The sequence below is a fragment of the Meriones unguiculatus genome, chromosome 15 (assembly GCF_030254825.1).
Source record: "Meriones unguiculatus strain TT.TT164.6M chromosome 15, Bangor_MerUng_6.1, whole genome shotgun sequence".
Taxonomy (NCBI): Eukaryota; Metazoa; Chordata; class Mammalia; order Rodentia; family Muridae; genus Meriones; species Meriones unguiculatus.
In genome coordinates, this window is record NC_083362.1 from 47,820,750 (window position 1) to 47,838,017 (window position 17,268).

At 42.8% G+C, this 17,268-nt stretch overlaps 1 protein-coding gene across 1 annotated transcript in view; it reads left to right on the forward strand.

Moving 5' to 3' along the window:
• Fam117b (family with sequence similarity 117 member B) overlaps positions 1–17,268 on the forward strand; it is a 78,287-nt gene that overhangs the window by 55,591 nt on the left and 5,428 nt on the right. The window contains exons 5-7 of the mRNA XM_060368428.1: positions 975–1,118; positions 2,196–2,421; positions 7,414–7,534. Of these exons, the coding sequence (XP_060224411.1) occupies positions 975–1,118; positions 2,196–2,421; positions 7,414–7,534 (491 nt within the window). The remainder of the gene's footprint in view (positions 1–974; positions 1,119–2,195; positions 2,422–7,413; positions 7,535–17,268) is intronic.

The following is a 17,268-nucleotide window of genomic DNA, read 5'->3' on the forward strand; positions in this document are numbered from 1 at the left end:
AAGGTACCTGCCAGGAGGGTGCCTCACCTTGAAGGCACCCTCTACACTAACAGCCAGGAGCCACTTGAAAGTAGATTCCCTTTGGCTTCTTTCTCATGGATTTCCTGTTCTCCTATGGATTGGATTCTCGTATTATGCCTACTCTGTTTTGGTTTTGTTTGTGTATGTTAAAGATGAGCAGAAGTAAAAGAGAAGAAATAAAACTTCCTTCTAAGTTTATGTCAGACAGTAGGATTACCCATTGACTGAAGCTGGAGATAAATGGCTGGAGAGATAATAGCTTTTGTCTCTTTGCCACCTCTCCCAGGTGAATGAGAATGAATTAGTCCTAGATCCCTGTCAGACAGCAGGACAGTGGGCTCTGACTCACCATTGCTGTTAACTTTGACAGATACCTCCTTAACCCTGTTTTGTATTTTGTTTTGAGCATCTTATAGGGGGACAGGTAATAGTCTATAATTATTTAATCTGTCATTTTTAAAAGTAATACTGTGACAATGAAAAAACTTTTAGCAATTAGAAAATAAATGGATATTGGGAAAAAGAAAGTGCATTTTACGTTTTTATTTCCTGAGCTGAACATATTAAAACCATTACATTAGTTGTATAAATGAATGTATGGGAACGTTACCTCTTGTTATGTACAGACTTGAGGAGTCCACCGTGTGACTCCTGGGTGTCGACCTCCATTGTCAGGCTTGGTGGCAGGCGCTTTTGCACACTCAGCCACCTCACTGGCCTTGGAAAAGAATTCTGAGATTGATATTCTTGGAATATTTGCCATTTCCTTAATGGGCTCTCTAGTCTCTGACAGCTGTGGGTACATTTCTGTGAGTCTGGGCTTTGAGCTTTGAAGTACATTTCATATCCTAAGATAAAGATTTGGCTGCCCTCAAGTTCTTGAGGTCTGTGGGTGTCCTTGGGAGCTAGACCACCTTGAAAACTTCTCTTTCCCCTCCTTACCTTCACTTAAGGCTCCTGCTCCAAAGAGCACTCTGGTTCCCGCCGTCCCCATCACCAAGTCCTCAGGCTCCCGGTTCCGGAACAGTGTGGAAGGGCTGAACCAGGAGATCGAGATCATCATTAAGGAAACCGGAGAGAAGGAGGAGCAGCTGATTGTAAGCAGTTCTCACCCTCCAAGCGCTTTGCTGAGCTCCGACTCTGAGACAAATCACCATTCTCTCAGCTGTATTTAAGTTTCTTCTTATTGAGAGAATGAAAATTAGCATTTGTAAAAATAAAAACTTTGACCAGAAAAGTGATAGAAGAATTTTAATTTCTTTGCATTTCACAGAATGATCTGGCCCAATCTAGGTTCAGATCCTCTAATAGAAATTGGCAGTATCCTCCTCATTTACTGTAACTCTGTGAGTTAGTTCTGTGGAGGGTAGGGCAGTTAGAGCAGCAAATTGTTTTTGAGGAGGAGCCTGACTGTTCCGTCTGTCACGATGGCCTGGTTTGAGTTGGCGTGCGTTGTCAAGAAGTGCACTTAGAGCCCATCTATATATCAGCGCACTTTGTTTATCTTAGCCTCTGTTCTTGAGTGAGGGGGAAATGAGTTTGGAGAACACCTCGAAGATGTGTGAAATTCTCTCCCTGAAGGTGAAGGAAGTCAGGGGTGGGGGTTTGCCTGTCATCCCAGTTAATCAGTCTCCAGCTTGAAGCTGGCTTATGTCACTAAAATCCTATCTCAGACAGACAGAAGGAGATAGGAGCTTGGTTTAACTTTGAAAACACTTAGCTCTCCCACCCTGCCCTCCATTCTACAGGATGGAGTGTGTCTTCCCTAACGAGTTTTTATATAATTTTGGAAAGCGAAGTAGATGATGTCATTCAGGGCAGTGCATTTGTTGAGTAGACATTGCCCTTCTGTGTGCCATGCCCTGAGAAGACAAATTCTCAGAAAATGATGCCCGCTGAGGGAGCAGGTTAGGCAGTGCCACTAGTGAGCAACAGGAATAGAAGGGTGGATGCCCGCTTGTTTGTTTTTGAAATGGGGTTTTGCTGTGTAGCCCAGCTGCCCTGAAAATCAGAACCCTCCCGTGTTGGCCTCCCAGGTGCTAGGAGTACAGATCTGTGGCACAGCTGGCTTAGAATTTGATATGTGAGTTTCTGGCCATAGGGAATGTTGCCATTGGGTGCGTTGCCAGCAGATTTTAGTCAGTGGTGTAATCATCTTTTTACATTTGTAACAGCCACAGGACATTCCAGACGGGCACCGCGCGCCTCCGCCGCTCGCACAGAGAAGCAGCAGCACGCGCAGCATTGACACCCAGACCCCGGGGGGCGCAGACAAGGGGAGCAATAACAGCAGCCGATCTCAGTCTGTGTCCCCCACCTCCTTCCTCACCATCTCCAACGAGGGCAGTGAAGAGAGCCCCTGTTCAGCTGACGACCTGCTTGCTGACCCCCGGGATAAAGGTACAGTGGGCTGGGGTTCCATCCTTGGGGGATGATGGCAGAGCTCCGTTTTGCCATTCGTTCTGTGTGGGACATACGCCAGGGGACGCTCGGAGCAGCGCACACAGTGCGGCTTGGTTGCGGTCTTCAGATGGGGGCCTAGTTAAGTGGTATATGTGGTGTATGGGCCTTTTTTCCCTTCTTCCAGTATTTGTGCTGAATATAGCTTATTAGTGCCTAGAATGGCGGTTTTCAACTTTTCTAATGCTGTGACCCTTTAGTACAGTTTTCATGTTTTGGTGACTTCCAACCATAAAATTATTCTTGTCACTCCTTCATAAATATAATGCTACAGTTATGAATCATAATGTAAATAATTTTGGAGATACAGGTTTGCGACCCACAAGTTGAGAGCCACTGGACTACTGAATATTTTTCTGAAAAGCGCTTTGTTCTTGATCATTTGAGCAGTTGGGATTTTTTTACCTTAACATTTTTAATTAACAGTGAAGCCTTCAATTTAGTGCTGTTTAGGATACTTTTAACAAGGTTTAACTTGATTTATTTCAAAGCAAAATTGAGTGTTCAGAGCAAACCTTAAGTCGTGGGTTGGAGGGTACTGAAGCTGGAAAGGTAGTCCAGCAAGTCCACTTGCTGCTCTTGCAGAGGACTGCGATTCCGTTCCCAGGACCCACCCACATCAGGGGGTCCACATCCTTCTATAACTAGTTGCAGGGGACTCTGGTTTCTGCAGCTTCTGCATGCATATAGGCCCACAAACAAACAAGTGGGCATACACATACACATGAAAATTAAAAATTTTTAAAGGTTGGAGGTACTTACACAGTAAAAATTAGCCTAAAGTCACAAGGAGTTTGAGTGTTAAGCACAAAATCTTACTTTTTAAAAGAAATACAATTATTTTTATCTGCCTGTATCAGAGCAATGCATTGTGCTAGCCTAATCATAATTCTTGTATGTACTTAAAAAATGATGTGGCAGTTATTTGTAAATTGCCCAGCACAGTTTGGTAGTGATGTATTTAGAACCTTTTGCATGTTATCCTGACTGGCTGCCACTAACCACCACCCATTTGACTATGACAACAAAAGAACTCTGAACTAGGTATTCTTAGAAGTTCTCCACCTTGGACCCTTTCCCTGAGGAAAATTTGAGACTATGGATATATAGGCATATATTTATCATTATTATTATCATTATCATTAATATTAAACATTAACTGATAATAAATCATGACTTTTTTTTTTACACAGTTGTTTGTGTTCTCCACCCATGTGAAAAAGCAGACACAGTAGATTATGTAGGCCCAGCATGGAGGGGCAGGTGTAGATGGAGTCCTGGGGCTTGCTGGATAGCCAGTCAAGCCAAAATGGCAAGCTCCGGCTCCACTGAGAGATGCAGGATACTTCAGCAAGTAAAAGCTCTTGCACACAAGCTTGACAACCCGAGTTCAAGCTCTGAATCATACTGTGAAGGAGAACCAACTCCCCAAAGTTGTCCTCTTGATTTCCATATGCTGTGGCACAGCACACCTGAATGTGAGTGTCACACACTCAGTGAGTGCCCGTACACTAATAGCCAGTAAAGTGATTTCCAAAGGGCAGCAGAACTTTAGGGCCGTGTGTGGTGGCAGCACATGCCTTTAGTCCTACCGCTGGTGATGCAGAAGCAGGCCTGTCTGAATCTGAGGCCAGCCGGGGCTGCATAGTTGTCAAAAACACGTTCAGAAGAGCACTGGCTGCTCCTCCCCAGCAACCACATGGTGGCTCACAACTGTCTGTAGTGAGATCCGGTGTCCTCTTTTGGGTTGCAGGCAGAATACTGTATAAACAATTAATAAATCTTATAGAAGAAAACTTTTAAATGATAAGGTGGTGCTCAATAGTGGAAGACACCTGACACCCTTTGGCCTCAAATGTATATGTTTGGGCATGAGCATGTGCCCCACATACACACAGGTTAAGATGAAAATCAATCTTGGGCCAAGAAGTTGGCTCAGAGCCGGGCATGGTGTCTGCACGCCTATAATCTCAGCACTTAGGCAGAGATGCAGGTGGATCTCTGAGTTCGAGGCCAGCCTGGTCTACAAAGTGAGTCCAGGACAGCCAAGGCTGCACAGAGAAACTCTGACTCGGGGGGGAAAAAAAAGGTGGCTCAGTGGGTAAAGCACACAGTGTTCAAGCATGAGGACATGAGTTTAGATGGAAGGACCCATGTAAAAAGCCACACCTGTGTTAGTGTGTACATAGACACCCCACACATTGTACTGCGAGAACTCAGTCTTGAATTCCTTCTGTTGATACAGAGCATCTCCAGAACGTTTGTGAGCTGTCTTCCTCCTGAGTGTGTGCTTGTCAACGCTGAGAGTGCTGGTTTGCATAAGTGCACAGTATGCAACAGCAGAAGTGTGTGTAGGGCCAGTTCAGAAATGGTCGACGTTTTCTCCTAATCGCAAACCAAAGTCACTTAATGATTTTATTCAAGTGAAATGCAATTCAGAGACACAAACATCAGTTATAAAAAAACAGACGCTTCACACACACCCCGCACCCCATGGGGGAAGCCTTACCAGGCCACAGAGGAAGACAATGCAGCCAGTCCTGATGAGACCTGATAGGCTAGGGTCAGATGGAAGGAGAGGAGGACCTCCCCTATGAGTGGACTAGGGGAGGAACATGGGAGGAGAAGAGGAGGGAGGGGATGAGGGAAGGGGCTACAGTGGGATACAAAGTGAATAAACTATAACTTATTAAAAAAACCCAGACGTTTAAAATACAGTACAGTCCAAATGTATACTCTTGAGAACCACACAAGAATTCTAAGAAAACTGTTTAAAGCATCACAATTAAACCATTATGCTTTTTTCTTTTTTTAAATATATATATTTTTTCAATTCATGTGCTTTGGTGTTTTTCCTGTATGTATGTCTGTATGAGAGTGTTGTAGCCCCTGGATCTGGAGTTACAGATAGTTGTGAGCTGCCATGTGGATGCTGGGAATTAGACTCAGGTCCTCTGGAAGAACGGCCGGCACTCTTACCCACTAGGCCATTTCTGTTATGTTTGTGTAAGATTAGAAAGCTTTGTATGCACAGTACAGACACTGTGGTTCATAGCTTATGGGTTTCAGGCAGCTTGTGTTTGAGTGGTGTGATAGCATGTGCAGTCTAGAGTATGTCTTTGCCCAGGCTGCCGTTAGGGTGTGAGTACAGTATGTGGGTGAAGCCAAGGGCACCTGGGATTCATGTGCTTGATATTTGGTTTGTCTTCTGGTTGTTCTACAGTAAGAAACTTTTTTGTTGTTGTTATTTTTTATTTTTTATTTATTTTTTTTTTGGATACAGGCTTTCTCTGTGTATCCCTTACTGTCCTGGAACTTGGTTTGTAAACTAAGCTGGACTAGAACTCCACCATGGAGATCTACCTGCCTTTGCCTCCTGAGTACTGGGATTAAAGGCTTGTGCCAGCACACCCAGCTGAAATCTTTTATTCTTGCCAGTTTTTTTGTAATCCCACATTCAGTTATGGAACACCTTGTGGTGCCAAAAGAACAGAAGAAGCTGAGCTTTAAAGCAGGCTGTGTAATCCCAGCACTTGATAGACAAAAAGGAACATTCAAGATCACCTTTGGCCATAGCGAGTTCAAGGCCAATCTGGACTATATAAGCCTCTGTCTCAAGAAACAAAACAGAAAGTAGGTTGGGTTTTAAACTACATTTGTAGATTGTTGGTAATTAGACTTAAAAAAATAGTTAGCTTCTAGGTTGGATTGAAAATGGCAGTTAAGGGCTAGAGAGATGGCTCAGCGGGTAAGAGCAATGTCTGCTCTTCCAGAGGTCCTGAGTTCACTTCCCAGCAACCCCATGGTGGCTCACAACCATCTATAATGTGATCTGGTGGCCCCTGCTGGCGTGGAATGTACATGCAAATAGAGCACTCATATACATAAAAATAAACCAATAAACATTAAAAAAAAGAAAATGGCTGTTAAAATCTGCCCATTGGGGCTGGAGAAATGGCTCAGAGGTTAAGAGCACTGTCTGTTCTTCCAGAGGTCCTGATTCAATTCCCAGCAACCACACGGTGGCTCACAACCATCTATAATGTAATCTTTTGCCCTCTTCTGGTGTGCAGGCATACATACAGATAGCACTAATATATGTTTAAAAAACAATCTGCCTCTTGAGTTCTCATCCCTTCAGCTTTACCTAAATGTATGAATTTTATAATCTTGTTTTTTGTTGTTGTTGGTGGTGGTGGTTGAAAAAAATTTGTTGTTGAAAAAAAAATTTTTTTTTTGATGCTTTTGATTTTTAGAAAGGAATGACTGATGGCTTCTGTGATTTTTTTTTTTTTCCTTAAGTTAAAAAACAGGATCACAACACTACTTCCCATAAGAAATTTATAGTTTAGGACAGTTACAATACATACCAAGAAACTTAATTTACTATGGTGTGAACTGAACACAGCATTAAGAGTAATGAAATGTTCCCTCTGATAGGGTGAATTGGGAAGGATTTCAGAACCTTTGAGGTAAGCTTGGGGAGAGTTTTGGGGAATGAGTAGAATTCATTTCTTGCAGGTTTGGAAGCTATGGGCAGAAGGAGGGTGAGCTTTGTGTGTTCAGCTCTGACCTCGGCAGAGACCCACCAGGGAGCATCAGGAGGAGTCATTTCAGATGCTTGTGCTGGGGAGACAGACAGAGCCCAGCATTTAAATGAGGTAGCCAGATAGTGTGGGCAGTCTCAGGAGCAAGTGACACAGGCCTGAGCCTGAATGATTATGAGAGAACAGAAACCAGGTATTTTATTTATAAATGCACGTGGAACTTCTTTTTAAAGCCAGGAATGTGTTACCTGTTAGGGTGATGCTAATGAAGAAAGTACTCTCCCTGCCTTCAAGTGCTTCTGTGCAGAAGTCCAAGAGTATTAATTGTGCTGTTTTAATGCATTTCATAATAGTGTTTTTAGTAATCCAGTGTCATTTCTTACAGAGAATGGAAACAACTCTCCTTTGCCAAAATATGCAACCTCACCAAAACCTAATAACAGTTACATGTTCAAAAGGGAACCTCCGGAGGGCTGTGAAAGGGTCAAAGTCTTTGAGGAATGCTCGTAAGTACCCATGTAAACACAGACTTTTTAAGTTAGAATTTTCAAATAACTTGAAAGAGCAGTTCAGCAATTACTTAGGGATCCACCAACCAGATGACATAATTGTTAGCATTTTGTGGTGTTTGCTGAAAATAGCCCCAGAATTCCAACAACCCACATATTATTACCTTACTACAGAGCAATGCTCATTGTCTGCTAACATCGAGTTATTCTCAGCCTTCCCAAGAGCATCTTCCTTAAAAATTGTGTGTGTGTGAGTGTGCGTGCCTGCATTCCTGTGTGTGTGTAGATAATTTTTGTGGGAGTGCAAGTTCCCTCCTGCCATGTGAGTCCTTTGGGTTGAGCTCAGGTTGTCAGGCCTACCTGAGCCATCTGACCAGCCTCCCTAGAGTCTGTGATCTTTTTGCATCTATATTCAATCAGGCTCACATTGTGTAGCATCTGCTTACTGAAGGGGAAGCACAGATAAATCACCCATTGTGGTTCTCTTTTTTTCTAAAGACCTTATAGTTCTCTGATTTTGCCTACTTTTGGTCTCCAGTAATTTCGTGCCTTAAACGTACTCTGTCACTTTTGGCTCAGTCATACTACTGTGAGAAGATAACTCCAGCAGATTGTGTGTGTGTGTGTGTGTGTGTGTGTGTGTGGTGCCAAGGGGATTGAACTCAGGGACTCCTTCACATGTGCTGCGGAAGCAGTCTGCTGTTCTCCTAGCTCCTAGAAGCAGAATCTTAGTTATTTTTATTAATTTTTTGTATGAGTGTTACATCTGCACCACTTGGGTGCCAGGTGCCCACAGAGGCCAGAAGGAAAGGGTTGGATCCCATGGAACTTGAGTTACAGAAGGTTGTGAGCCAACATATAGGTGCTGGGAGTTGAGGCTGTGACCTCCAATAACAGCCAGTGCTGGTAGAGGCTCAGTCACCCTTCCAGCCCTAAGGAGCGGAATTTTAAATCAACAGCTCCTGTTCCTGGTGTTTTGCATAAGGTTTGTTTTTTTAACTCTGTCTCCTTATTTTGTAGTAAATTATGGATTCAAATAATAATTATGTGTGAGGATGAGCAAAGTAGTGATGAACATTATTTGGGAATGTGGTGATGGTATTTATTTAGCAAGTCTAAGAACCACCCTTTCCATCCCCTCCCTCGCCTCCTGCTGCACTTCTTGCCGTGAGGGTTGAACCCAGGCCTTGGGTGTGCCTGGCGAGAAGTCTCATCTCCCACTGTGCTCCTGGCTGCTTTCTGCTTTGCTTTTCTTTGTTTTTGTTTTTGTTTGTTTGTCTTGTTTTGTTTTGTTTCCTTCTAGATACAGTTTCACTTTGTAGCCACTGGTGGCCTTGAACTCATACAGATCCACCTGCCTCTGCCTCTCCATAATTCTGGTCCTAAAGGCGTGCACTACCACACCCAGAGCATTTTCTTTTCTTTTTGTTTTTTGTTTTTTAGTGAAACCTGAAATGCCCTTTGGAGATAGCCCATCCTCCATTTCACTCAAGTCTGTGTTTATCTTCTCATCTTTATCAACTCATCTTGGAGTGAGTTGAAACATGCATCCTTTGGTTCTGTTATGCATCCTCCTATTATGCTTTCTTTAAATTCTGAATAATTCTGCTGCACAAAGCATGGTCTCTGAATGGCCTTAGGTTCTGCATTAGAAAATTCTGGCTGTTGGTACCTGCTTATTTCTATACAGTAATTGAAAACTGTTGTTTTAGCAGTTGCTTGTTGTAGTTTTTCACCATGTCGGCTGTAAGATTAACTGATGGCTGCTGAGGGCCAAAGCTTTTGCGGATTTCTTCTTGGCTTCTGAATCATAGTCACCTACAGATTTACCAAAATGGCAGCTTCTATCCTCCCTAGGTCTAAATGAATCAGTGTATGGAGATAGTGTTATAATATATAAATTAATACACCTTGCAACAGGTCTGATACAAACAGGTTTATTAGAGACAGAGAGAGACAGTGGGAGAGCATAGGAGAAGAGAAAGTGGGGACGGGTGGAGCTCCCCAGGAAAGAAAGAAAGAGAGGCGGGGAATAGTGCAGGCCCATCCTTTTAGCTGGATATTTGTACCTGGTGGCGGTGTGTAACGACATCAGAGGTGGCTAGGCAACCTACCCTAACCTACCCTAATTTTTCTTTAATTAAAAATAGCAAATTTAGGAAAGGGTAGAAAGAAAAAAAAAAAAAGCAAGAGCATAAAAATGTCTGAGTTACATGTTGGGGAGGGGAAGCCCCTGCCCTGGAAAGTTCAGGGTAGAGGGGTTTGCAGCCACGCCAAGCAGCAGGTAGAAACCTAACATACCAGCCTTTTGTTGGGGCGTTGATTTGGGGGAGACGGCAAAGGCTGGAATGTTGGCCAGGTCCCAAGAGCAGGCTGTTGTATTTGCTGCTCAGGATTTGTGAGAGCATCTGTGGCAAGGTGGGACAATGCTGGTCCTGCCTGATGAAGTCTACCAAGTTAGACTGGAGCACTTGGAAGTAGTTGCTTTCGTAGGTGTAGGAAGCACTTGGGCCAGGCAGGATACGGACAATAAAGGCAGAAAACAAAGGTAAGTAGGTTAGGGAGAAATTTTTTTCTTGGGTGTGCATTTGAAACTTTTAGGCCCGTGGACTTTCTGGCCCATATTCTTGGTACCTGGGGGAGGAAAATCCCAAAACCAGGGAATGGGGGAGGAATCTCACCCCATGAAATTGGCAATAGGTGGGAAGCTTAGGTTGTTGATTGGCAGTACTTTTCTGTAGTTCATTCAACCTAAGAGATGGATTTGGGTGGATTTTCTATGCTTACAAAGGGAGACAAACTTAAGACATGTTAGCATTTTAGACATGTTAACATTATCATTATAATCTGTAGAAAAAAGCAGTAGACATTCCTTTTTGTGACATAGCATAACAGAGGCATGCAAAGTACATTGGGTTAAAAGCATGAACACTGTTTGAGGTGAGCTCAGCAAAGGCAGAGCCTTCCATGAAGTAAAGTGGGCAAAAGTTCATTTGCTCTTGATTTTTAGTATGATTACACACCATGAAAGAGCCTGATTCCCTCTATTCAGAAGACTGGATATGTATTAATCTAACACAATGAGAAACAAGTTTTAAGTCTATATTAAAGACAAACCAAAGGAATCTTGAGCCTGGAACTATGATAGTGGATCTAATGGAATGGTAGAATTTTTTTTTTATCAGAATTAGGTTAATAAATTCCAGTGATTAACGTCAAAGCTCTGAATAGTCTTAATACAGTAGTGGCATAGCAGCAGGAAGAAACCAGAAGCATTTTTATCTGTTTATCTATTTTGGATACCTTAAATCATCTTTTTCTGACCCGCCAACCTTCATAGCTTGGATTTGCCAACCTTGAAACATCCTCTTAGACCCTCAAACATTTTTTTTAGATCCTCATAACTTAAACTTCTGTATCTTTAGGCCTTGTATCCAATTATTTACCATGAGACATGAGTGAAATTGCTGGAAGCAGACACTGTAAAGTAAGTTCTTTTACTAATAAAAAGTTATATCTGAGACTTATTTATATTTTAACATAAGGTTTGTGGGTAAGGCAAAACTGTTTGTCTCTCTAAATAAGGGACCTAGTGGTTGGTAGTTTTAACTAGCTAATGAATTGACTAATGAACTAACATAGTGGATTAATTGCTTATTTTTTAGCTGTCAAGCTACTCTTAGCTTAGCCATCAACATAGTCAGAGGCCTGAGAAGGATAAGTTGTAATCTACACGAATCTATGTATCTGTCAAAACGACAGAGATGACTGGTCAGTCCATAGCCCAGTACTAGACAGTTGTCCCAGCTCTCCATGGCAACACGGGCAGAAAAAGAAATTGTTTTTCCTTTTTGGTGGAGGGAGAGCATGGGAGAGATTGATCTCACCTCATTTTCTGCACGTATCCGGGGCTCAAGTTTGTCCACAGTTTGGGCTGTGCCCTAGCAGTGGGCGAGGGAGACATTGGGGCAGCCTTGCCCAGTGGTTAGCATCCCACAATCCAGAGTTAAAATCACCTTCTTGCAGATCTTCTTGGAGATCACCTTGGGAGTTGCTGTTAGGATTTGGAAGTCTTTGTCATAATAAACTTGTTTAAACATCTTAAAATGCCATAGTCAGCAGGTCTCTGACAGGGTTGAAGGCTAGCATATTTGAGTCAAGCAATCTCTGTATTTAGTTATCTGCTCTAAACTACATCTTGCAAACATAAAACAGAACACTATGATCTGTGATTATGTCATACTTTGTAGGTAAGTGTTTGAGGACCATGTCTATCTTAAGTAGATCTAAATGTTAAATAAAGCTTAATCCTGCAATCAATAAAAAGGCTATAGATTATCTTAATCATTAAAGACTAAGACTTTAGGTTTCATCCCTGTTAAGTTGGAGCCTTAAAAAAAAACCAAACCCATAGTTTATAACAAGAGAGCATAAAAGTTTCCTTTGTGATTCAGTCTATGAAAGGTCCACAGCTTATAAAAGTCCCAGGCTATATTAGCAGATTAATAGCATTATCATATTCAGAAAACAAGGATAAATACATTTCTAAGGCAGTGATTTTTAACCTTTTTGAGAGTGAAGCTAGAGCACAGTGACCAAGCTTTTACATTGTAAACAAATGAGTGTCTCTATAATGTAAAAGTGACTCTCCGTGAACACATGATTTAAGATTAGTTAAGCACAAGTTTTTAACTATTGACCCTGGACTTTAAAAACATGTCTGAGTCTGACAAAGGGTGAAAAATAACCCATTTCTAGGGCGAGTGGTACAGTAGAACAGTATAAAACAACTTTAAAATTACATTTAAATCTGTAATACCAAATGTATTGCCTGGAAAGCCTGAAGATGAACCCAGAGCACAGGCAGCTGGCGGCAAGAGAACATTATTCATTTCTGCATCCAAGAAGTAGTAAAAAGACATCAGGAAGGCAAAGAGGATGGACATCAGAAGAAGAAGAAAACAGGAAACAATCTAGGAACCTGCCACAGAGGGCCTCTGAAAGGCTCTGCCCTGCAGACTATCAAAGCAGACGCTGAGACGTATGGACAACTGTTGGGCAGATTGCATGAAATCTTATGTAAGAAGAGAGAAATAGTAAGAGCCGGAGAGGACGGGAACCCCACAAGGAGAGCAACAGAACCAGAAAATTTGAGACACATATTCCAACCAAGGACTATTCATGGAGATAACCTAGAACCCCTGCACAGATGTAGCCCATGGCAGTTTAGTGTCCAAGTGGGTTCCATAGTAATGGGAAGAGGGACTGCCTCTGACATAATCTGATTGGCCTGCTCTTTGATCACCTCCCCTGAGGGGGGGAGCAGCCTTACCAGGCCACAGAAGATGACAATGCAGCCACTCCTGATGAGATCTGATAGACTAAGATCAGAAGGAAGGAGAGAAGGACCTCCCCTATCAGTGGACTTGGGAAGGGGCATTCGTGAAGAAGGGAGAGGGAGGGTGGGACTGGGGGGAGGAGTGAGGGGCATATGGGGGGATACAAAGTGAATAAAGTGTAATTAATAAAATAAAATTTAAAAAGTCATCAGGTGTTAGACATATATTTTAAATTAGCTTGTTTATCTGAATAAACCTTTATAACCTTAAAAGTACCATCATATAAAGAATATTTTGAACCAGCAATATACATTATATTGTAAAAGTCCATACCAACTTAAAACAAGGCTTGTTGCTTTTTTAGTTTAAAAAGGAGATGAAATAATAGTTAATCATGATTAAGAAGTTGAAGTTACAATAAAATATAAGGATGAAGATGGAGCTGCGATAGCAATCTTTGATAGTTCTGACCCTCCGTGAACACAGCGTGGTAGAATGGGCAGAGAGGAAGAGACAAGACTCTGAGAAAAGAGAAATAGGGAGTAGTTTTTTGTTTTCTGTTTTTTTATTGGTCACTGTTAGTGCTGCTGAATAATCCGCCCTTTAGGTCGGATTTTGAGTGTAGGGGCCAAGGGTTTGTCAGATGGTAGAGGATGTGAACAAACCGTTTCTGCAAATGAAAAGGGGAGAAGAAAGAATGAAGGCAGACTGGGAGGTTCAGGGTTGGGGTAATAGGAAAGGAGGGAGGGGCCCAGTGGCCCAGTGAGGCCTAAAGAGACTGCAGTTCTAAAAACAGCGGGATGAGTGAGGTACTGAATGAAGCTGATAGCACTTAATAAAGATGGCAAGGAAGTCATGATTTCCCCATAACCATGACGGCTGTCAGTCATGTTAGTCAAGATGGCACTGAAATCGTGAGAATCCCCAAATCAACATTGGCGGCTAGCTAGTCCAGTGGCCTGGTGGCTGGCAATTTAAGTCGTCTGAGGTTCTCAACTTAAAACTGTCCACTGGGCCCAGCAGAGCAGTGGTGTGCAGAGGTGAGCAATTGCTTACAGATGGTCTGGTGTGATCGATTGTGAGCCAGAGCAGATGAAATATGGCTCTGGTTTGTGGTACCAGGAGAGAGAGGAAATTTGTTGTGAGCTGGCAAGCAGAAGGGATTCCAGTTGCCTAGACAGACACTGCCAGAAGAACCCTGCCCAGTCTCAGCACCAGTGTGATCTATATGTGTAAACTAGGCAGCAGGCGTGATACAAAGAGAGGCCGTGGGAGAGCACAGGAGAAGAGAAAGGGATGGATGGAGCACCCCAGACCTTTATATCTAGAGCACGCATGTTATCATGCAGGTGATGACATCAGAGGTTGCTAGGCAACCTAGCCCGACAGATAGGATGAGTTAGAAATCTTTACCAAGTTCTTTAGATGATTTTATGTTCAATTTGAAAAATACTGGCTTAGACCTTGTTTTAGTCACTTCACATTCCTGTGAAGAGGCACCATGACCAAAAGTATTTAATGGGGGGGCTTGCTAACAGTTTCAGAGGTTTAGTCTGTTATCTTCATGTGGAGGGCATAGTGGCCTGCATGGTGCTAAAGCTATCACTGAGAGCCATGTCCTGATCCTCAGGCGGAGACAGACTGGACACTGAGCTGGGTGTGGACTTCTGAGTTGTCAGAGCCCCCACCCCCAGTGACATAAGGCCATACCTTCTAACCCTTTTAATCATATTAAAGAGTCCATTCCCTGATGACTAAGCATTTAAGTAGAAGAGTGTATGAGGAACATTCTTACTTTTCTTTTAAAGTGGGGTCATTCTGTTAAATAAAAATGGGCTAAATGTGCATCTTTGAGTTGAGTTCTTGTATTTTATTATTGACAATTAAAATTGCTTAGATGCATAAAGATGGTTGTATTTCCTTTCAGAAACATTTGATGCTTGGGTTAGTGTGTTCTGTTAAGTTGGAGAGACTGCTCAGGACTCCGTGTCTCATGCCTTTTCCCTGGGTTGGGATTAAAAAATTAAGGTCAACTCCAACAGTCATATGGTTTTTGTTGTGTGGTCATTCTTTTTTTATTCTAATAGAATCCGAAATTATTCATCAGTGTCTTCTGATAATTCATAATGGTGCGTGGGATTTTCAAAGAGTACTTTTAGTAGGATCTTTAGCTTCTGGATTTTTTTGAGTTTTTTAAATTTATTTCATATTAATTTGTATGTGTCTGTGTGGTTCTTTTTAAGACAGGGTTTCTCTGTGTAGCCTTGGCTGTCTTGGACTCACTCTGTAGAACAGGCCCCTAACTCTCAGATCGCTTGCCTCTGCCTCCCCAAGTGCTGGCAGACTCCTGTCTAAGCATGTGCTGAGCCAGGATGAACCAACAGTGCCAGTGCACAGGAGAGAGACCACGAGCCCCACCCTCCACACTGCACCCCAGGCAACTAAGGAAAACTGAGAGCAGAAAAACCACTTCCTCAAGAAAGAATATACCAACTAGGTGTCCAACACCAATTGGTCAGCCCTGAAAACATGCAGGGCAGGCAGGTAACACCCACACTGAGCAAGCTGTATTTAGGAATATACACTACATATATGTATACAACACTTAATGAGACAGGGCTATGCATCTGAAGGAGAGGTATATGGGAGGGTTTTGGAGGAAAGGAAGATGGGAAATGATATAATTATAGTATCTCAAAAAAAAAAAAAAGCCAGGCATGGTGGCACATATCTACAATGCCAGCACTTGGGGAGGCAGAGGCAAGCAGTGGAGGTAGGGCGTGCGGTAGTGGTGTTTGAGTTCTTCGAGGAAACCGCACACTGGTTGATTGTGGCTGCATTAGTTTACCTCCTCACCAGTCCTAGGTGAAAGTCACGTGGGCTCTAGCCTCTTGGCCAGCATCTATTTGTTCTCTGTCTAGAATAAAAAGAATCTCAGTGTAGTTTTGATTGACATTTGAGTGATGGCTTTTAAATTTCTGTCATTTTTTGATGTATTTTCCGGATTGAGAATTTTACAGAGGTGTTTCTAATGTGATTTATTTAAAGAAGAACAGTCTTTATGCTAGGAACAGTGTGTCTGGATCATCCCCACCCTGCCACCCTTCCCTCTTAGAGTCCTCTCCTTTTAAGCTAGAGACAGCACAGGCATCCATAGCCCTGTCTTAAATGACTTTCAATAAGGTAACATCAAGCAAGTAAACTAATGACAAGCCTAGCCCTTTGTGCTAGGGATGCGGCTAAGTTACTAGAATGCTTGCCAAGTGTGAATGAAACCCTAGGTGTAAGCCTCAGCACTCCGAAAGACAGGCATGGTACCCATACGTGTAATCCCAGCACTGAGGGTGGAAGCAGGAGGACTGGAAGTTCAAGCTCTTTATTTGCATGGACTTAGAAGAATTTAACATCCATAGATAAACCTGTCTTCAAAGAAATTTAAATATTGTTTTATTATAGAAATGTAACATTGACTTTATTACAAGTGGTTGGTCTAGATAAAAATTGACTATGAGCTGATCTCAGTGGTGCACACCTGTAATCCCAGAACTCAGGGAGGCAGAGGCAGGCAGATTTCTCCGAGTTCAAGGCCAGCCTGGTCTACAGAGTCAGTCCAGGACAGCCACGCCTACACAGAGAAACCCTGTCTCGAAAAAAAAAAAATTGACTCTGGTTTTATCATAAAATACCCGGAAACATTTGTGTCACTGCTAGTTGTTGACTATTACTTTATTGATTTGAATACTGTGCTTTTTTTTTTTTTTTTTTTTTTTTTTTCCTCTCTGTTCCTTGGCTGTACTGCAGTGTGTTTGGGGAATGCTCAGTGTCAGTCAGTGGAGTCTCCCTGCTCAGGGTGCTGTAGGGACACATTGTTGAGCCCAGTCACCAAGGCTGTTCCTTACTCCTCAGACCCTGGCTCCCTGTCGCTGTCTCCCTCGTGCTGCCTCTGAACCTTTACCAACCTTATTTCCCATGCTCGTGAAACTCTTCCTTCAGTCAGGGAGAGGTATGGATGGACCCTTCTCTAACTAACATTTTAAATCCATAAATTATGTCAGATTACAAAGGATCCTGTACTCCCACTCCTGCTGAACTTTGTTGTTAGAATTGCTACAGCTTGTCGGGCTGACATCTTCACTGACCTCAGTTACCCTGGGGAGAGATGAGAAAATAAAACTGTTCTGTGACTGATTGACTAATTGGTTGGTTCTGTGTACACATGTGTGCAAAAGCACAAGTGCAGGGCAAGTGTGCCCCAGTGTGTATGCGGAGACCAGAGGACAGCTTGCAGGAGTGCTTCTCTGTCATCGGTTCCAGGGCTAGAGCTCCGAGTGAGCAGGCTTGGCCGCAGTGACTTGTATTCATCCTGCCAGTAGAGAACAGCAGTATTTGTAT